At 34.1% G+C, this 22,850-nt stretch overlaps 1 protein-coding gene across 1 annotated transcript in view; it reads left to right on the top strand.

The window, feature by feature from the left end:
- Positions 1 to 2,530: 2,530 nt before the first annotated feature.
- The window catches only part of LOC111046461 (cytosolic carboxypeptidase-like protein 5), a 55,412-nt gene continuing 35,092 nt past the window's right edge, over positions 2,531 to 22,850 (top strand). Inside the window, exons 1-7 of the mRNA XM_039427824.1 lie at positions 2,531 to 2,695; positions 10,093 to 10,229; positions 11,567 to 11,683; positions 13,940 to 14,088; positions 18,577 to 18,739; positions 19,750 to 19,937; positions 21,202 to 21,461. Of these exons, the coding sequence (XP_039283758.1) occupies positions 10,139 to 10,229; positions 11,567 to 11,683; positions 13,940 to 14,088; positions 18,577 to 18,739; positions 19,750 to 19,937; positions 21,202 to 21,461 (968 nt within the window). The 5' untranslated portion in view covers positions 2,531 to 2,695; positions 10,093 to 10,138. The remainder of the gene's footprint in view (positions 2,696 to 10,092; positions 10,230 to 11,566; positions 11,684 to 13,939; positions 14,089 to 18,576; positions 18,740 to 19,749; positions 19,938 to 21,201; positions 21,462 to 22,850) is intronic.

Here is a 22,850-nt window from a genome sequence, read left to right as displayed (position 1 = left end):
ACCATACAACTGTTCAAAACTCAATTTAAAACATTAAAATTTCATTTAAACAGAAAAATATTCAGAGAGCACAAAATTAGAACACATAGCCAGCCATCATTTTTAGAGAAGACCAAACAAGTCAGAGCAAAAACCACACCTCAAAATCAGTGATGACTTCATGAACACGTCACTGATATTAAATTCCAAAAAATTATAAATTACAAGTTTAGAATTTACATTTTACATTTGTTCTCAATAAAACTTTATTTCGAAACTGTTATTTTAAATTTATATATCCTCTATATTTATAATAATCTATTAATTCTGTTTCTCTGTTTCGGTGATACCATGGAATGCAACACAATTATTTACGATAAATTCTCAGTTAAAAAGTTGTTCGCATATTGATTACTCTGATATTTACTGTCAAGTTTTATAGATCTCGAATTGAAGATTTTAATCGAGAAAAAATGTAATATTACAAGACGTTAAAAAGACGTTAAAGAGGTATAGACCCACAATGCCTATGCCTTCCCAATGCCAGCAATTACTTGAAATTATTGAAGGCTGCCATTGAGGTGTTTTAGCGCGAGAAATTCAAAATTCATAGGGGAGAGAATGCTGTTTTGGCGCTGCAATACAGTTTAATATTAGGCTGTTTAACTGAGGGAATATTATTTATATGATTTGAAGCAATTTTGAAGTTACCAATAATCGATTCTTCAAGTCCTCATACAATGATAGTCCCGTAGATGTAATATAGTTTATAGTTTCAATAATTCACTGACATAAGTGTATGGTAAGTTAATTAACATTTTGTCTTTACTCAAATGTAAGTTAACTGCTATCTATTTAATTTTTCTGGTTTTCATGACAAACAAGCAGTGTTTTAAAACGAGGTTATTATAAATAACCTTATTCATCTAATAACATAGGCTTTAAGAGTTTTGTGCTTTGAATTTTTATAAAAATGCTATTTTTTCAATCATTGATAAATAGTGTTCTGTGCCATATTTTAGTATTGTATTTTTCATCTCTACTTCTTTAACTTTATGAATTTGAATAAAATTATAATTCCAATAAATAAATGAATCAATTAGTACATTATTTCTGTAATCATAAATAAATCAATTTTTATAGTAGTAGAATTCATAAGTTTCTGGCAAACTCTAAACTATTATTCCATAAGCTCATGGCATTAAAGCTCTACATTTCTATACAAATACCAAATCACGAGCTGAAACGCTAGTGCTATAATTAAATTTACAGCCAAAATAAATTAATAGGTATTTTACTTTATACATTAGAGTAGTCTACAACATTCAATAAACTATGTATACCGGTATGTGGTAGAGTAATCAAAGTGATAATTTGAACAATTTAAAAAAAATGTAATTTTAAAATTATTGCTTTATCATTATTTTAATGATACAATCCTTGTTCAACTAGATTAACTCATTGATCAATGGATAGCTTGACATTATTATACTCAATAAATATACAGGATGAGAGTATAAAGTAACATTATTTAAGAAATACAAATGCAGTAGGCTAGCATGAATAAACCTGATATCTTATTTTTTTCGAAATGAGATTACTTTATTCGTATTCCTAATATCAAGATTTACAAAATGGTAAATTCAGATATGTAATATGAGCTCTAGTAGTGGAGCTAAGCATGAATGATGATTAGGCAGACTTCAAATCATGTAAAAGTTTTCAAGATATATTTCAAGCACAAAACAGGCATCAAGGTCTATTTTATTATATTCCAAGGTATATTTATTATATTCCTAATAAATCACATTTCCGATTCTTTGAATAGTTGAAATCAGTTAGCCTAGTAGAAATATTACTTCCTCACCCAGACTTTTTTGTAAACAAAACAAGACTTGTTTACAAAACAAGTGTATGCTACCAAAATATTTAGGCCATTTTAGTAATTTAGCATATTCTTTTATTAACAGTACTGCTACTGGTATACAAAGGATAGAACTAGAATAAAAATCTCTAATAATCAGGTATTAAATGTATAAAAAAATTTTTTATCAACTTGTGTTAGTAAACTTACCTAGGCTACCAGTAAGAACTAACCTGGGCCTTATTTCAATCAATTTATTTAAACAAAACCTGCAAAAATTAAATATGAGTGGTTGCAAAGTTTCAAACTATCATAAATGAATAACAAGTGAGCAATTAAAATTAGTCTCAAGTATTATTAAACGTATTGCTAAATGTATTTGTTTTGTAGTTACATGTGATACAAAATGTTGACACTTGACAGTTCTATTTGATCTCTACGATTTATAGCTGAACAAAACTTTGTCAATGCTGGTAATCTAACCAGCTATGTTTCCATCGTTTCTATGTAACCAGAATTTATGGAAATTTCAAATAATTCAATATTTATCATTGATTAATTCACCATTCACAAACAAATCACCACTTATGGGCTTGTAATAATCTTCCAGGTTGACCCTCAATGGCCGATTTCCACATGTTCAATTCCAAGTAAGACACTAGCGCTGCATGTGAGTCTATGCATCTTTAAGGTCTTTGGTCAAGAGAGAAGAGAGGTCGAGTCAAAAACTCAAAATGGCGATTTTAATGTTTATTTGAACACTGATTCATATTTTATTTCCGATTTAGTTTGAAATGTTTTTGTACAATTATTTCATAAATACACTCATCATTAACTTATATATTTGAAAAAGTAAGTAACTTAAATGTTGGTGTAATATGTTTGAATTTGCATGTAGGTTAAGTTACTTCGATTGTTGTTTCTTTGTTTTGTATATTTAGGATAATTGATGTTTTCTTATTAATAGTCAAATAAAAAAGATTCACGTAGGCCTAATTCAGTAGTATTTTTTATTTTAACTAAAAATTTGATAGTTGCCCGATTTATGTACGGCAAGTTGATGAATAGCCTACCAGATTTGAATATAGAAAAATAATTACCTATTTTGTACCTTTATACATAAATCGGCATCCTTTACCCATAATATGGGATCTATGGCGTCAAAAACATAATTATAATACACAAAAACAAACAAACGTAAGGCATGTTTAGCAAGACCGCATTTACAGCTTAATTCAACCCAATTCTATTGATAGAAGACTATTAATTGTTGATATAATATTTATAATTCCTTACGTTCATCCTAGCAAATATAAGAGTTATTTTACATTGGTTTATTTATTTATTTTTAAATCTACTAGGGTAGGCTAATATTATTGGCTGCACTTTAGTATATGGGCCGTGAAATCTAGCATTGAGACCTACATAGATCGATAGAGGAGATCAAGACGAGATCAACCATGTATAACATTGTTGTCGATTTCCAAGGATTAGCTGAAAAAACATGGCGGAAAGTTCAAAATTTTTATATTTAATAATTTTTTTATGGCTACAATATGTTTTAAACTAGTGCAAACTTATGTAGGCTAAAATTTGACGAGGAATCTAATAAAAATATAGCAACTCCACTTTTTGGAGCTTAGGTTAGGAGGAGTCTGGATCAGGAAAATATTAGGTTAGGAAAAGCTTAGATTAGGGAAAGCTTAGGTTAGGAGAAGCTAGGGTCAGGAAAAGCTTAGGTTAGGAAAAGCTTATATTAGGAAAAAAGCTTAGGTTGGGAAAAGCTTAAATTAGGAAAAGCTCAGGTTCGGAAAAAGCTAAGGTTGGGAAAAGCTTAAGTTAGGGGGAGCTGGGTCTGAGAAAAGCTTAGATCAGGGAAAGCTTGGGCTAGGGAAACTTGCATTAGAAAGAGCTCAACTGAGTAAAAGCTTAGTTTAGAAAAAAGCTTAGATTAGGAAAAGTTTGGATTAGAAAAAGCCTACAACTGGCGGGCGTTTTTGTCTAAACTGGCAAGCCGAATTTGGCATGTATGCAGCGGTTTTTCTAAATATTTGTAAAAATTCATCCAAAGCACATTTTTTTCAGAAAATCCCAAGGAATAATAATATGTAAAAATAAAACTCACCAAAAAAATCCTTGTATGTCATTTGATCCAAGATTTGAAAAAAAAATCCATTTGAGATTTTTTTTCATTTTCAATCGCTTATAAGTTTTTTCCACTGTACTCTACACGGATTCTAGAATAGCCAAAATACTCCTTAGATCATCTACATTCATAATATATACTCTTATAGTCTATAAAAACGCGTAATAATAAAGTTATTTACAAAAAATGTGACATATGTACACATTCACCTATTCTGGGTCATTGATAGGCACTACATCTTCTGGGGCTTTCCTTTTCTGTACATACCCTACAGGCCTCCAAAAGTTTTCTAATTTATGAAAACAAGCTGTATGAACACCACAATTACATGCAGGACACCAATAAAAACTGCGGGATTTTTTTTGAGCTGTAGAACACACAACCGTTGTCTGTTACCAGGAAGGTGCTCAAGCTCGTGCTTCAGGTTACCAGCTGGCCCTGCCATGGGTGGAGGATTATTTTGTGGGTGAGAGTCGTTTACAAGCTGTTCAATAAGAGTTTCCATGAATTCCTCACGACCAATAGGTTTGTCAGTGTTCAGTCAATACAAAATATAGGCATTGAACATTGCCATGTCTAAAAGATTGTAAAATATCTTTTGGTGGCTCTGCTGCATGTCACATGATAAATACTTTTGTCCTTATTATCAACACCACCCATATTCAAATTATAATTATTTATCAGGACTGGCTTCATATTCACTTTTCCACTTCTACTGGTAATTCTAGAATCCTCAGCATGACATCCCGTTGTTATCAAATAGACTGGTTTTCTTGTCTTCTTTTCCTTGTACCCTACCATCAATATTTCATTTTTTCGAAAATATAGAGAAGTCTGTGGAGGAATTTGGGTTGTCAGAATTGTTTTTGAAAGGTCTCTTGATCTTTTATTGACTGCCTGTAATAAATGTTTTATGAGTGAGAAGTTTGTTTGCTAGTGGTATTTTTGTATAAAAGTTATCGGTAAAGATGTGATATGATTTGTTCAGTAGATTACATGCTCGTAGGAGAAACATTATTACAGTTTGTGTGAATGGGTCCTGACTGTCTGCTAAAAAACGTTTACCACTATAAAGTTCTGTATGGAGTATGTAACTATGCTTGCTCTCAACAACTTCAAACTTTTTTATTCCAAATCTAGCATGCCTTTTATTTGGCATGTAAACTATGTGGGCAAATCGATTTTTCATTCCTATCATGGACTCATCAATAGAAATATTTTGATTGGGAATAAAATACTTTTTGAATGATGTATTCATGTGGTCAAGGAAAATTCTTATTTTGTACCAAGGGTCATGGCCTTGCTGACCAGGTGGTATGTATGGTTGCGAACTTGTATGAAAAACAGATGAAATCAATTGGAACCTTCTAAGAGACATTACACTTGGAAAAAACCGGGTAGACTGGGATCTTTTAGTGCTCCAGTATTTTTCGATATTATTCCTAGAAATTAGACCCATATTTATAGGCTAATCATTGCAATATATTTCTTCATTTTTGGTACTGTCACTTCAATCCAATTTTGCAGCCTAGAAAATGGACTGAAATTCCCTGACTGTTTTTTTTTTTGGTTTATCATGGACTCAGCATATTTGTTTGTATTTTCAACTAACAAGTTCCATACTGTCTCAGTAAAAAATAAGTAGAAATACAAGAGTGGAGTACTATTTCTTGGAGGGAAGTTTCTAGGTCCTACATATCTCACATTGAACTCGCCTTCAACATTGAGCTCATTTTCGGGTGGGTATACTCTGACCCAATTAGGGGCTTCTGGAACATGAACTATGTCATCATTATCATTATCAACTAGGCCTATCTCTTGTGCATTATTATTATCATTTACATTCATCTCTGGTTCATTATTATCTCCTACTTGTGGTTCGTTTTGTTCATGATTGTCTGGAGCTGGAGCATCCAATTCAACACTGTCCACTGAAATACTGTCTGAACTGTCACTGGAATACTCATTTTCTTCTTCTATTATAAAATCACTATCATCATCATGATCTAAATCTAATAAGCACCCTCGAATATCACTGCTATTCGACAATTCACTAATTTTTCGCATTGATTCAAAGCAAAACACGCACGAAACGAAACGCATGCCCACGAAACTAACAAAAAATGTAGTTGCTGTTGGTGTTTAAAACAAGGCTATCATAGACTGCTAGCAGATAATAGAGTATCATAAACGTGTAGTTCAAAGCCTCCTGAATCCAATTGTATCATTTTCAAAACAATCCGACAGATGGCAGCTGAGATATTAGAGTTTTTTGAGCGCATGTGATTTTAGATGGGTGCCAGTTGAACGAGGCGTAACCGCGTCTGAAATCAGATGGGTGCCAGTTGCAGGGTTAAGTTAGGATAAGCTTAGGTTAGGGGAAGCTGGGTCTAAGAAAAGCTTAGGTTGAGGAAAGCTTGGGTTAGGAAGTATTTTTTTAGTATTTATTTTGTATTTATTTAAATAAGTCCATAAAAGGGATCACTAAAGTGAAGCCCACTGGGACACGTCAAAAGTGTAAAAAAAAACAACTGCCCAGAGGCAGAAATCAAATACGAAAATAGGCACTCACCACACTGCTCTCCAACATACAGAACTCACGGAGTGAGTACAGAGGGTGATCCGTCAGCAGGCTCCTGAGAGCCCCTCGAAACCGCACCGCAGGCAGATCCCTGGCCAACAGAGGCAGCCTATTATAGAGGCTGATAGACATATGAGCCAGACCAGTCCGAGTTCTGCTCAGCCTCTGGTAGGGTAAATCCAGCCTGAGTCTACCCCTAGTCTCATATGGGTGGAAGCTCTGTCGGGTCACGAGCAACCCCACGTTCGCATGTGTTCTGCAAAGGGTATGGAGAACATAGAGGGAGAAGACGGTGAGGATCCTCTCTTTGATAAAGAGTGGGCGACAGTGGGCTAATCTACCAGCCCCACAAATAATCCTCAGGGCCCTCTTCTGGAGACGAAGGACTCGGGCGACATCTGTGGCTCCACCCCAGAGGGGGAGGCCATATAAAATCACGCTCTGAAAAAAGCCAAAATAGCACATTTTAAGATAATGAGGTGGCACACTGTGTTTGAGACCCCTCAGCAGGAAAACCACTCTGCTCAACCTGGCGCAAACTGTCTCAATGTGCTCGCCCCATGAGAGCTTCCTGTCAAGGGTAAACCCTAACAGTTTGACAGGCGCAAAATTGTATTCATTCCCATTTCTGAGACTGAACACAATAGACTGAGTTTTGTCTTCATTGAGGAGGAAGCGATTGGCAGAGAACCAGTCCGATGCAAATGCTCCAGTCTCCACCATAGCTGCCCTCAGTCCTCCCATCTCACGACCAGCATTGAAGAAGGTGGTGTCGTCCGCATAACAGACAACACACCTGCCATCCACCTGAGCTATATCGTTAACTGAAATAAGAAACAACAGAGGCCCCAGGACAGAGCCCTGAGGCACTTCACAGTCAACACAATCCCTGATCTCATGTAGAAAATGTAGATAAGGAAAAACTTAGGTTAGGAAAAAGTTGAGGTTGGGAAAAGCTTGGGTTAGGTAAAGCTTAGGTTAGGGGAAGCTGGGTTTGGGAAAAGCCTAGGTTGGGGAAAGCACGGGTAAGGAAAAGCTTAGATTAGAAAAAGTTTTAGTTGGGAAAAGATTAGGTTAGAGGAGGCTGGGTCTGGGATAAACTTAGGTTAGGAAAAACCTAGATTAGTAAAAGCTTAGGTTCGGGGAAGCTGGGTCTGAGAAAAGATTAGGTTGGGGGAGCTTGGGCTAGTAAAACTTAGAAAAAGTTTAGATTAGAAAAAGCTTAGGTTATAAAAAGCTTAGATTAGGAAACATCTAAGGTTAGGAAAAGCTTAGATTAGAAAAAAGATAAGATTGGGAAAAGCTTAAGTTAGGAAAAACATAGGTTAGGGGAAGCAATGTTTGAAAAAAGCTTAGGTTAGGAAAAGCTTAGATTAGATAAAGTTTAGGTTAGGAAAAGCTTGATTTGATTCAATTATTTTCACAATCTTTTAAAGCTTCTGAATTTCATTGGAAGCTGAATAAAATGTGATCCTCAATATCGGTCTGCACTATGCCTATGCAAACATATCGAACTCTCCTAAAGCTAAAATACTACATTTTCTTGAATTTTTTCTAAATATCTTAATAATCTATAAACATTTTCTTACCTCAAATCTATTTTAATGAATTCCCTGCAAAAATCCCAATGTGATTTAGCCAATTTAGTAGTTACTAAAAGTAGTAAAAAAAATTAAATATGAGAATTGAAAAGTATTGAGTGTGCAATTTTTTTATTTTCCCAAATATCTCGAACAATTTTGAGTTTAGGCAATCAAGTGACTGAACATTTTTCCTTTGAGAGTTATGGTTCTACTAAATCCAATAGTTTAAAATACCTATCAATCACCATGAAAACAGGTTCACCTCTTTTAAACCAAAAATTTTCTCTTTTTTGCACATTTTTTGCAATACCTCAAAAACTACTGAAGTTACGATCCTGAAATTAGTTTCTTTGGATTCCTCGTCAAATTTTACATAAGACTGTACTAGTTTAAAACATATTGTAGCCATAAAAAAAATTATTAAAAATAAAAATTTTGAACTTTCCGCCATGTTTTTTCAGCTAATCCTTGGAAATTGACAACAATGTCATACATGGTTGATATCGTCTTTACCTCCTCTATCGATCTATGTAGGTCTCAATGCTAGATTCCGCGCCCCATATACGAGAGTGCCCCATAATTAATTTCTTGGACACAACTATTTTATTCCTCAGTTAGAGAAAATCCATCATTATTAACAAGAAAAATGCTTTCTATTTCATATTTACCGGGATAATTTAATAGTATATTTCGCACCTAGGGCCGAAAATGAGATATTTCCGGCTCGAAATCGGTTTTTAAGTCCGAGGCCGTAGGCCGAGGACTAGAAAAGATTGAGAGCCGGAAATACATTTTTGCCCATGGTGCGAACGCTATTTTTCGCCACACCAAAAAAAAAAACTTCCCAATATATAAGAAATTAAAAAATAAATAAAATTCAAACAGCCTATTTTGATAGTTTGAATCTTGGTTATGACAACTTTCACTGTCAATTAATTTCAATATTACTAATTAATGATTTACAATAGTGACAATATTTTTATACTATTAATATTTCGAATAATTGTTTGAATTTTTACAGCCCTAGGGCTGTAAAGTTTTACCGGCCTGGTCGGAAAACAATCACTTTCGGCCTCCATATGACGCACGTAAACCAGCTCATTACATCCAAGTGTGGCGAAAATACTTTTATCCAATATTGAAGACGGTGGTAGAAGAAACATGGCAACCAAGTAGGATATAGATTGATATGCTGGCAACCATGTTTTCTGTCACTTCAACTGACTAACGTGAATTTCACTAACTTATATACCTACCGACCAATTTCCTATGACAGTTTTTCGAGTGAAACAAAAGTGCTAGACTCTTCTGCCGCCCAGGAAAGAATTCAGCTGTGGCAGAAGAGAACAGATGTCACTGGCATTGAGCTTCAGGAACAGAGCAAGGACCTAAGAAATTCTTCAGAAAATCTCGAGCTGCGAATTCTCAAAATTTGCCTCGGGCTAGGACAAATAGGGGAAAAAGATTAGCCTACCTCACACCACTAGGAGGACTGCATAATGGAACAAACGGGAATGGAGTCGCTCTATTAGCTCCACAAGAAAACCTTAAAATTGTGTGTACATTGTTTTTTACACCATGATATTTAAAAAGGACCATGGAAAGCTCCAGGATTCGAGCGAACAAATCAAGTAGTTTCTTTCCGACAAACTGTTCCTGATCTCATCGCGTGTAACGATGGGATGAAATACATACCTTAATTATTGGAGAGAAGAATTGACTGATTTTGATTGTGCCGGAGATTAATTTAATTTTTCAAAAATTAAATAGCACTGTGGTAATTGATTTATTGTAGAGCATCAAAATAGAAAATAAAACTACAGCTCGACTAACATATGTAAAGTTAATGAGTTCAACAGTCACTCTGAATAGGCTCTAATTATTAAGAGCTGCTCACTTGTGGAATTATTTTCAAATTATATGAATCTTTGTTTTTCAGAATCACAACATTTTAAAAAAATACTCTGGCACAGACTTGTTGGAATATGGATATCGAATGTGGTGGATTTTACTTCGTGTCCGATTTTGATTCGGGAAATTTGGCTAGAGTGGAGCAAGTTACTCTAAAAGAGAAGAGTAAGTTGAGATGCATCTTAACCCGAATGCCTCTGTGCATTGTCTATATTTCTGAAATTCGGATCCACATTATTCCTTGAGTGATTAAGGAAAACTCTTATGTATTGGGATTTGTAAATAACTGTGTTGCTTTTATGGGTTTTTGTGAGAGTAATTTCAAGGATATTCAACGTGAAGGGAATGTTTTATTGAGGCGCTTATGTTAGTCCAGGCCATGAATACTCAAAAGTGGGTAGGCTATAAGAGAAAAGTTTGAAAAACAATTTTTGACCCCGCAGCTCTGTTTAGGTTAGCAAGGAGGTAAAGATATCAAACTTAAATTTTACATCAAATTGAAAAGAATTAATTTCTCTATGAGCTCATAATCAGTAGGCTATAGGTTATTTTTAATTGATAGTTGATAAAGTATAAAGCTGGAAAGAGCAAAGAAATTGACGGCAAACGTATTTTTTCTCAAAAATGTACCACCTGAAGGCTCGGATTTTTCGAAAACTAAGATATAATGAAAGAAGTTGTGGAATAGATGCTGTAGGGATTTTTATAAGCTTTCTCTTTGTACTGAATAGTCTTGTCCGTAAGACGCATAGTCTCCGAGATATATTAGACAAACAAAAAATGCTCCCTTTAACTACCACCACCCCATTATCACAGCTGATAGGGGTGGGGATTTTTTTACATATTTACCTCCTTACTACACTAAACAAGACTGTGAGTTCAAATATTGTCTTCCAAACTTTTCTTTCTATAACTTTTATTGGCTGAACTATGTAGTAAAAATAATAATTAATTGATCTTCTAATTGATAGAACAAATTGTAGAGTCTCATAGACCAAGCGCGGTGTAAAACTAGCAAAAATTCTATAAAAAATTAAGTTTAAAAATTGTATGCGAAAATCGAAATAAAGTGAGTTAATATGATTCCTTGTATTTCTCAATTACAGAAAAATTTTATTACTGTATCATTACATCTCATGAGGATGCTTCTGGTATGCCTTGGATATTTGGAATGCTATGAAATTATCAATCTTGATTTGCTCTTCAATATGAACACTTGATATTATATGAATGTTGTGATATAAGTAACACTGATTTACTTCAAACTTTCATAATTTATAACATTCAACCAATGCTGACAGTTTAAATAGAATCTAACTTGAAGTTGTGTTATTAGGCACCTTTGCATGAATTTAATGATAACTTGAGCGTCACAACGCATCTACGAAAATAAACATTTCTAAATGATCGAGTCAACTCTTGATTGATATTTTTTATCAATTTAATATAATGATAATATTATTTTATTTTCATATTTAAAACTGAATAATACGTTTTTCCAGCCGCAACATCAAGTCCAGATACACCTGATTTTGAGTTCAATATTTGGACTTACCCAGATTGTGCCGGAACGGAATTTGAGAACGGGAATAGAACATGGTTTCACTTTGGAATAAGAGGTAGGAAAAGTGCCTGTAATAATTTTATTATTCGATTTCTTCAAAACGTGGAAATCAGCCTCCAGTGAATTAATAAGATTCATGAGCGTTTCAGTCTTGATAGTTGAAATGACCAATCGAAATAATGTCTAGTTCTTTGACATCAAACGAAATAATTCATTTATTTTCTGTTGTCATCAATTTTTGGAATACTAAATACATTATGATGATAGGTATTATGGGTAGGTTTGCGGTAAGCCGCAATAATGAACTTAAACTATCCGCTTACACAATAAAAAAAATAAAAACGGGATAAGAAACGAGACGGGGCCCGCGCTACCTCTGCACTGGGCCATTGTTCCAAAAAGGTTCATCCTCTAACTCTCGACCATCATACTCTATTGTCCTCTGATTCCGCTTCATTACCCTCATTAGTGGCCACGTGTGGTTTCTTGAGGACTCTTTTAGCTGGTAGCAACAACTTATCTATTACTATGTACCTTACATTTGTTATTTGTATTTTCTAAAATTATTGAATCTAAATCAGTGATCAAGTACTTATTGTATTATTATCAATGGCCATTTCATGAAACTCAACTTGCTTACAAGCTGTATACAGACTAACCTGAGTGTTACACACAATTCGATAATTATTGCATTTACGATTCTTGGGATCCTTTCAAATCCTATTAGATTGAACACAACTTGGCAAACATATTATAACTTGGCAAACATATTATGTCTATCATGTGCTTGTTAAGTTCTATTCAATCTCGTAGAATCTATAAGGACGTACACTAAATATAATATGGTCTTAGTTTGAACAAATTTGTACTCATCATCGATAGTAATGTGTGTTATCAAATCAATGTAGGCTTCCACTGGTTTACAGCTGGAAGTGCCTGCGTAACCAGACTGGTCCACTATATATTCCTCATATAATAAACAACCAATATAAACCTTAACAATAGACCACGAAAATGTCGAAATATAATAACAATAGGCGACCACTGAAGGGCCACAAAAACTTCTACCTGTCTATCCATTGTTTTCGGCGGCCCGTCCACTACCTCCGTAAACAATGCCATAGGGATAGTGATAATACATTCTGGTGACGTCAGCACAAGTAGGGCACCAATAAAAATTTGTTGATTTAAGCTGATCTATATCAGCTAGTGTTTTTATTGGTGTAGGAGCCCTACCTGTGCTGAAGTTACCATCAACCACCTGTCATGCACTATGGCTTTGTTCACGGAGGTAGTGCCCCGTCTCGTTTCTTTAACCCCAAAAAACATACTCTTTATAGCATCAGCATAGCTTATCACAACACTATTCTCATTCCTAATAGAAAGAACCCCGTCCCTCTATGGAATTTTTATGAAATTGTCAATTCGATAGATGTGAATTAATTATTAAATAGGTATTTACAGTTACAGTTTAAGGTTGAAATGCTGTCACTTTTTTTTGCAATGTTAGTATTCCCAACTCTATCTAAAAATATCAAATTCACAATATTTTGTACAAAATACAATACAAGATCATTGATAAATTTTCTATTCATAGCCATTAAAATATTGCTAACATTCACATTTTCAACCCTGAAATTTCCAAGTACCGGTATGACAACAATCGAAAATCAAAAAACCTCCTGGGAAGCAGAGTCAGTCGAAGATTTTGGAATGTTTGAATAAATTACAATATGTTTTCAGAAATGATTAGTCAAAGCTTTTACAGATGCTATTTTTCGTACATGATCAGTTTTATAACCATTTTTCATTTTCTATTATAAGAAATGGCTACATTTGAGGTACAATCTAGAACAAAAATTTTGAGTTTCGTTCAAAAATTAGTGTGTAACTATTTCAAATAATCCATACTTCATTGCCCAACCCTGTATTATGATAAGATCCTTTTCTAACGTTGAATTCAATGTTTGTTTACTATAATATTTGAATTAATTTTTATGTATGGAAATAATTCACCAATCAATCAATTATTCTTTGAGTGTATATTTTTTACAATGTTTGACAGTAGGTCATATTATATAAAAACTAACAACAATAGAAGCAATAAATTGTTTATAAATATAAACAACAAAAAACACAAATGAACAATTCAATTAGTCAAAAACAATCATTATTATTAAATGAAAATTTAAGTGAAATGCTGTAAATTTACATATGTAAACTAGTTAAGAATAATAATCATCAGAAGAAAATCCTAAACAAATGCTGTAAATTTTCATCTGTAAATTAGATAAGAAATGATTTATTGTAGGTGGACCTCCATTCGCTTTGGTTAAACTGAATATTGTGAACTTGAATCGCCAGAGTAAAATGTACAGTCAAGGCATGGCGCCTGTTTTTCGAACTTCGCTCAATCCTCGCAACCAATGGGAAAGGGTTAGGGATAAACCTACTTTCAGCGTAAGTGCTTCTCAATAATCATTCATTTCAAATCGACATTTTTTCTATTCTCTCAAAAGAACTAAAGCCACTAATGCATCTACAGGGTGTTACCAACTGCCTACCAATACTCTAGCTCTAGGACATTGTTTCTCGGTAAAAAAACATACCTAAATATCATATTTAAATTGTCCGGAAGTCTTTAGTTACTCATGGTTAAAGAAAGGAGACGGGGCCGCGCTACCTGTACACTGGGCTATTGTTCCAAAAAGGTTCATCCTGCAACTCTCGACTATCACACTCTATTGTCCTCTGAATCCGCTTCACTACCCTTATTAGTGGCCGGAGTGGCCCCTTCAGTGGTCTGCTTTCTTGAAGGCAGTTTTTGCTGGTAGGGACTCATCTATTACTTTCCACCCTACCTGTTAATTGTATTCTCACTTTATTATTGAATCTAGATCAGTGTTCAAGTACTTGTTATTCAATTATTTCTAATGGTTCATTTTGATGAAACTCAACTTGCTCACAAGCTGTATACAGACTAACTTGAGTTACATACAATTCGTGGTTACACACCTCGTTCGCTATTCATCAGCTGATGATATTTATTTGGAAGAATATAATATCAAATAATTCAATATAATGTATAGTTTTGGACAATAGCCTGTTTTTTCTTTTCCGACTATTGTATTGTTCGCTCTATCTAATAAATAAATAAATAAATATTATAGCATCAGCTTATGGAAAGCATACGGCGTGTGTTCGTGGCACAAGTCTTCTTAAAAAATCGTTATAAAAAAAATAATAAAAATAATGCGTTCCTAGTCTGAATTTGTACTTATAATCAAGAGTAATGTGTGTGTTTATCCAATCAATGTAGGCTACCACTGGTTTACAGCTGAAAATGCCTTTAAGTAATCAGACTGGGCCACCAATTTATTCCTCGGAGTGGAATCCTTAACAATAGACCACGAAAATGTCGAAACTCAATAACAATAGGCGACCAGTGAAGGGTCACTAGAACTTCTACCTGTTCATCCATTGAACTTTTTCAAATTCATAAAACAAAATGACGGCCATTTAAAATGTTTTCTTGAATAACTCAGAAACCGTTGGTTTTACAAAACAATTATTACAAGAATAACGTTTTTTAGTGAATTTAAATATGTCAGCTTTAGTGGTTGGTGACCCACCTTTAGAGGACTATGTAACGTTATTTTAATGTTTGAGATGACCTAAAATCGCTTACTAAACATGCAATGCACATAGAGATTGTTGAATTATTGAGGTGACTATCAGCATGCCTTGGTTTGCACTGCAACAAACTTTCAGTGGTCACCTTTGAGTTATTCAAGAAATAACATTTTAAATGGCCGTCATTTTGTTTTATGAATTTGAAAAATTATCATAATTTTTTTGTAGATTTGTCTAGTTGTTATGAATGATTGTGCAAAGTCTCAATGTCGTATGTTCAACCATCATTTAGAAAAAAATAATAAGTAAAAAAAAAGCAAAATGGCCGCTGTGTGAGTAACTGAAGACTTACGGACAGTTTAAATATGATATTTAGATATGTGTTCTACCCATGAACAATGCCTTAGAGTATTGGTAGGGAGTTGGTAACACTCTGTATGTAACATCGCTAAACAAATTGATGAACTTTGGTAGTGTGTTTATTTTAACTATTCAACCAACCACAGAAATACAGTCACTTCGGCCATAACAATTACATTAGTCATTCCAAAATAATTTTATTTTTGTATGAATAATCTATATGATTGAGGGAGGCATCAATCTCAACAGGCTTCCATCTTTGTTACTAATTTTTTTCCAATTTTTCTCACATTACATTATATGATAGGTTTTACAGATTGAAGTAATCATTATACATATATCATCTTATATCTATCTTACATGAAGTAAGAATCTATTAAGATTTTCCTATTATAATTTTGTGGCTGCCCCATGAAGCTAATTTTAGCTTATATTGGGGCATTGTACATACTCAGAGATATTTTTGCAAGATTTGAATTTATAGAGGGAAATGTTTTAGGAAATATAAATTTGTAGATGCGTTTATTTCGTGGTAATAATGTAAGAATGATATTTTTATCTATTGAATTGTGGAGTAGTAATTTTTTATTTCTATTATTACTTGTCTGTAATTGTCTAGATGTTGTAGATGGTTCGGTAGACTATTGAGAATGCATGGTACAAAATATTCTGGTACAGCTTTTCCTATTTCAGTGAACTATTCTGGTGTTGTATCTGTTTTCATTGGTACGTCGATAAGCATTTTCAAAATAGTATTTCAGCAAATATTATATAATTGTACAGGTTTCTGAATGAGAGTAGTTTTAAAGTGTTTGTATCCACTCCTTGGAAAAATATCCTTTTGATTCTATTGATCAGCTGACTTACTAGGTTCAAGCCCCCTGTGGGTTGGGGGAGCTAAGTCGATCATCGTACTCAAGAATGTGTTGAAAACCAGAATTCACCCACAGCATCCATGCTTGTCGTAGGAGGCGACTAAAATGGACCTCAAGGCAACACCAGAAGTTGCCTTGCCTTCACACCTACGGGATTTGCCCCATCAGGGTAGTTTCGGAGGGGCAAAAAGATAAACCCAAGAGACCAGAGATGGGTTAAGCTCCAGACATAAATGTGGGTCAAGAGGCTGAGTTGAGGTTGGCCGGGCGCCGGCGCCCTAGAGGCAGTTTGGCGTCCCCTCTCTCAGCGAAAGGACCTATAAAAAAGCCAGGAGTGGAATTCACGTAGGTTTGTGGGTGGAGAGGCCAAAACTCACCACTGCTCAAAGAAGTGCGGCCATTCAGGCAAAACTTCTTGGGAGAGGTGAGGCTTTGACCCTGCAGAGTTTTGGAGGGGCAAAAAGAAAAACCCAAGAGACCAGAGATGTGTGAAACTCCAAGCACAAATGTGGGTCAAGAGGCTGAGCCGAAGGTGGCCGGGCGCCGGGCGCCCTAGAGGCAGTTTGGCGTCCCCTCTCTCAGCGGAAGGACCTACAAAATGGCCAGGAGTAGAACTCACTTAGGTCTCGAGGACTAATCAGTCTGAAGAGACTGCCAAGCATATCACACTGGATTGCGACAAGGATTGCAACCAGGTGATGAATGGAATTTTAGTAAAAGGAAAAACACCTGGTTCTTGTAAAGGGCATAGGTATTGGTTTGCCTAACTAACATATTACTTGGGAACACAATAAGCTTCGGTTGACGTGTGGGGTTCTTTGAACCTTTGGATCCTTGAATCCGTCCCTTCAAAAACAATAAACAATACTAGGTTCAATATATAATTGGGTGCATGTCTATAGACAGTTATACCATATCGTATTTGAGATTCAACCAAGCTGAAGTAGACTGTTCGTTTTGCTTTCAGAGGCAGTAATTCTCTCATTTGGTAACACCTATGTCCACTCAGTCCACTATGTACCTCAGTTTTTTTGCCAGCATCTGGGAATGGGTGTGCCACTTCATGGAAATAATAAATTTTATTTTCATTAATATACAAACAAACAATATAATCGATAAAATGTACATAATATTCAAAAATACAATATATGAAATTTACTACAAATATGAATAAATTGCATTTTTCGGAAATTAACCTACTCAACTATGGGAAACCCATGTACTAGAGCAGGTTTAGTAGTAATACATTAAATTTAGAGTGGGGGTTCAGATACATTAGGTAAGTGAGCTCACATATTCAAAATTATGTTTTCTATATTATGTCTTCCAGTTGTTTTGATCCAATTTTTATCGGCGCATTTAAATTTTCTTGAGTTTTCTATTATCTTGATGTGTACAGGAAGTTGTAAATTGTGGAGTTTTGGTGCTAGGTGGTTGAAGTGTCGTTGGTATGTTGTCTTTCTAGTTTGTTATAAGAAGACTTCTATTTCTTGTGTTGTGGTTTCTGTTTTGAAAGCTTTCTGGGTTTTTGTGAAGTCTGCAAATAATTTCTAGGGAGTAGAGCTGTCTTGCGTCCATCACACCAAACTCATTGTAGAGCTGGTCTGACGGATAACGAGGTGGCTAAATTTTATAAGATTGAAATGTTTGATTTTTAGTTAATTTTCTCCACTTCAATCAAACCCGACTGAATGCTTTTTCAAAAGATATACGTTGATAGATGATTCTAATGTTCTAGTTTCATTCAGAATTATTGTAATATATATACATATTGTCGTTACACCCTTCCCTTCATTATTACGATTGATGAACATGTATCATGTATGGACGTAATATTGTGATTTATTGTTTGATGGACATATTGACATTTTTCTTTGTGTCATCCTACAGCTCATGGGAATAACTTTTGCGTTAATAATTTAATTATTTCTTATTCTATCAAATTATAAATACTGTACGCTTTTATAACGTGTCCCAGAACACTTTTTGAATTTGTTTTTATTATCAATTCAAATGGAAAGATCGATAGTTCTGTACTATATTTTTGGAATAATATTCACTTACTTTTTGCTTTTTTCAGACTGATGATAATGTGTTCACACTGAGTTTCAAGTTTCGAACATTGGAAAATGCTCGAGCTGTTACCTATTTTGCATTTACTTACCCTTATTCGTATCTTGAGCTACAAAACAATCTGGATGCTATTGACCTAAAAATATCGAAGCTCTCCGAAACATCATCAAGTGAGTATTACTGTTCGATCAATATTTCAATATCCTATCATGATTTTTGGTTGCTGAAAATGAAGCTCGCTTGAGCTCAACTTTTTTGGGTCTAGTGGGAAGGGATCATTGTTAGAGATGAATGTACCTTCAATTTTAGTTGGTTCCAAACCACTGGCAAGTGATTTTAAAGCTGATGATCGAATCTGATGATATTGTCAGCGAAGCAAACCTCAAATACACATTAAACACCCTTGAAACGTCATAAATCAGATATCTCGCAGGTTCAGCTTGATAAATTATATTTCAAGGCCTGCAGTTTATTGAGTCATGATTATTTTTGTTGTTTATTGACATCATAATTGGATTTGATCAATTTGTCTCACCTACATTGTTTTGCAATTACTTATAACTTGAAATTATATTTAGCATTAACATATTAACATCATAATTGTAGTGATTTCTAGCTAACCATTATAAGATAATATCTGTTTTTATAATTTAATTCTTACTTGAGCTATGTTCATTGTGAATTTCTATACAAATTCTACCAATTTAAATCTGTTAAATAATCAATTCAAATCATTATTGTTAAACACCAATTTAAACATTTCTCATAGCTTCTTCTTAAATGTGACTGACATTTCAAACTCTGTATTTAATATTGTAGTTTGATCTTTAAGGGTACGAATGTATCAATTATTGTTGAAGTAGTTATTATATTCCCCTTAATTTTGAATTTACCATTCATAAAGATATCGTAGTTCTTTACTCCTCAATTGGACTTGGATAGAGATAGATACACACACTATTGGAACAAATTACAATTACCGTAGTCAAAATTCGGGATAAGAGCAGTTTTAAGTTGAGCCTGTTATTCTCTCTCAATCAAAGCAATTGTATTTGATATATTTCTTTTAAAATTACTTTATAATCTCTTGATATTTTATATCAACTGGAAATGATTATAAAATAGTCTTCCATTTGAAGTTTGTCATTGTCTGACTTTGTTCCCAATTTGAACGTTTTAGAAGCAGAACCAAAACCAGATGATATCTACTATCATCGTGAAACAGTATGCCACTCTTTGGAAGGCCGAAAAATCGATCTGTTGACAATATCTTCGTATCATGGTATATCGGACACTAGGGAACCAAAACTTCCTAACTTATTTCCTGATGCGAATGCACTTCGGCCGTTCCAGTTTCCTGACAAAAAGGTTATTAATTTTTAGAAGTTTATATTCTGAAGTATCGGAGCAGAGTTTATTTCATTGACAATTTGAAATTAACTGAATCAAGACTACCTTGTTGTGTTACCGTATATTATATGAATTAATGTTAATTTTTTCGTCGCTCAGTACTTTTTAACTATCCACTCCAATAATAATCTATTTTCTCGAAATTCATTCATTAAGACAATTAAATATTATTTGAAATGAATTCCCAATGTACAATTATATAGAATTCAAATTACTCATATTTCATTAATAAAGATATTTGCCGACTTCCTATTAATGATATTGTTAGAACAAAGATCTCTACTGTGATCAATCAGAAAAATATCTCTTCATTCCTAATCTTATTAGTTATTTGTATATCTAGAGTGAAAAGTAAATTTTTTTCTCCATGTGGGAAAAAGTTTGAAGCCTGAGGCGAAGCCGAGAGGAACAATTTTCCTGAGGGAGAAAAAGTATTTTTTACTCGTGATGTACACAACATTTTTCTCCATCTACATTTTTTTATAGAAACTGCAAATCAAATCATTTCAATTACTCACGTTATTGGTGACAATGTTTTCTAACCACATAACCTGAAATCTAAAACCAAAAAACCGGTCGTCTGATTGGCACTGCCGATTGCGCTATCAAAAGTTGTAACAATTATCAGCTGTCCGGCTATCAAAAATGGCTGACTCCAGATCACGCGTTTCAGATTTGAATTACATATGAAAAATATTTGTTGGCTGGTATTTTGAATACAATAAAATATTTAAAAATATGTATAATTTTTTTAATTAGTCTACTAATATTAAGTATGTAATATCATACAAACATATATTTCATGAGTTGATCAAATTTTTGGTTGTGGTATTGAATTCAGTTGTCTCAATGACAGACACCTCTACTATCCTTCCTCATCTGAGCTTAGACCTTCTAACATATTTCAAATGTAAGTTATTAAAATAGAGATGCTTCCCATGTTATTTAAATGGAGTTCCTTTTACGCTCTAGGGAGTTTTTCTCTTTTTTCGTCCCGAGAGCGAAAAAGTGACACTTTAGTATCATGTTCCAGGGAGTAAAGTAAGCACTCTAGATAGTAGCTGGAGAAAAAATAAATTTTATTCATAATGAATTGTGTCTTACAACTCAGTTACTTATGTAAATGCATAAACTTTAGAAAAAGATTCATCTGAATTGAGAATATCCGAACAAATTGAGATCAGTTATAGGTGAAATGGTTGCTTGTCCACTGATAATGCAGGTGGTTTTCCTGAGCGCCCGTGTCCATCCGGGAGAGACGCCGAGCAGCTTTGTTGTGAACGGCGTCCTGCACACGCTGCTGAACAAGGACTGTGCGATCGGCATTGCGTTGCGTCGCACCTACGTCTTCAAACTGATTCCGATGCTAAACCCGGACGGCGTGGCCCGGGGTCACTACCGCACCGACACCAGGGGCGTCAACCTCAACCGCGTCTACAACAATCCCTCACCCACGCTCCATCCCGCTGTCTATGCAGCCAGGTAACTAATATCACATTCATATCTAAATACAGAATAGAGTGCGTTATCAAAACTTCCTTTTTATAAAACGCATTTTAAGAGTCAGAAAAGTTTTATTCTATTTTCAAAATGTAAGTATCTATTTAAAGTTTTGTCTCATGTAGTTTGAAGAGTTTATAATGGATATAATGGAAGTGACGTTCCCCACTCTGGATACACTTAGAGTACCTATTTATAGTATTTGATATCACACTTTCAAGCATTGCAGGCGTAATTCTGGCAATTTCCACCTTTATATTAAAGGGTCTTCGGGAACGGTTCATATAGACATGGGATTCCAAAAAAACACAGAAAAAATTGCACGGGGGCAAATCAGGAGATCGAACCGACGATTGCAAATCGCCTCTAAACAGCCTTCCTTCGAAACAGCCAGTTTGTAAAATATATCCATCTTATACGGATGGAAATTGAAGGCCTTCTTGAAGAATACTCCTCACAGAACGATCAGAAAGTCTGATGAACGACTTGGAGATTGCAAAATTGAAGCTCTCACTGTCTTGATGTTTCCACATGATCTAATGGGCCGTTATACTTCATTTCATCAAGATTCAAGATTCAAGATTTTTATTCGCCATTAAGTACAGTACAAGTTTATCTTATACTAGCGTACAATAGGTCGTAGTCACTAATCTAATTAAGACTTATATTACAGTCGAGTCAAAAAGAATTAATTAAAATGAGCATATTATTCAATAAGCTGTCAAATAGTCATAAACATTAAGTATGCAAGAAACATAATTAACATGTATGCATGTTGAAACATAAGTTACAAGCTATTTGTTTCTTATCAGGAATATTTCGATTACAAAATTTCAATGAGATTTTACATTTGTAATAAATAACTGCAATTATTATCAACAGCACAAAAATTCCAATTGGGATAAGAATATAATGAAGTAGGTAATTGCTTTCAGCTGTAAAATCCTCTATAATTTCTAGTGGTTCTATATTTAGATTAGCTTTATGGATCAAGTCGAAAGATAGATTTGTATATAGTGTTCTCGCAGGTTGTTCTGAGGGTAAGGATACAATGCTTTCCCAATAAACGTATGGTTCTAAAAAATTAAACAGCTTTTCTGATTCTTCAAGGTTCAGTAATTGAGTCTTCCTTGGATAAATTGTAATGTTTTGATTTTGTTTACTTATAGTGCAAGTAGTAATATTGAACATTAAATATTTATTTATGACTTGAATGTATCTTATAAAAGGTTGAGCCTCACTTATAACCAAAGATTTACAATCATGAAGGTCCTTATCGTCTAAAAGTTGACTTATACACTTATTAACTATTCTAGACATATTCTTACAATAATAATTATTTCTTATTAGTAAACAATCTCCTGTAAACAA

The sequence above is a fragment of the Nilaparvata lugens genome, chromosome 1 (genome assembly GCF_014356525.2).
Source record: "Nilaparvata lugens isolate BPH chromosome 1, ASM1435652v1, whole genome shotgun sequence".
NCBI classification, from domain to species: domain Eukaryota; kingdom Metazoa; phylum Arthropoda; class Insecta; order Hemiptera; family Delphacidae; genus Nilaparvata; species Nilaparvata lugens.
This window is presented reverse-complemented; position numbering and strand designations above follow the sequence as displayed.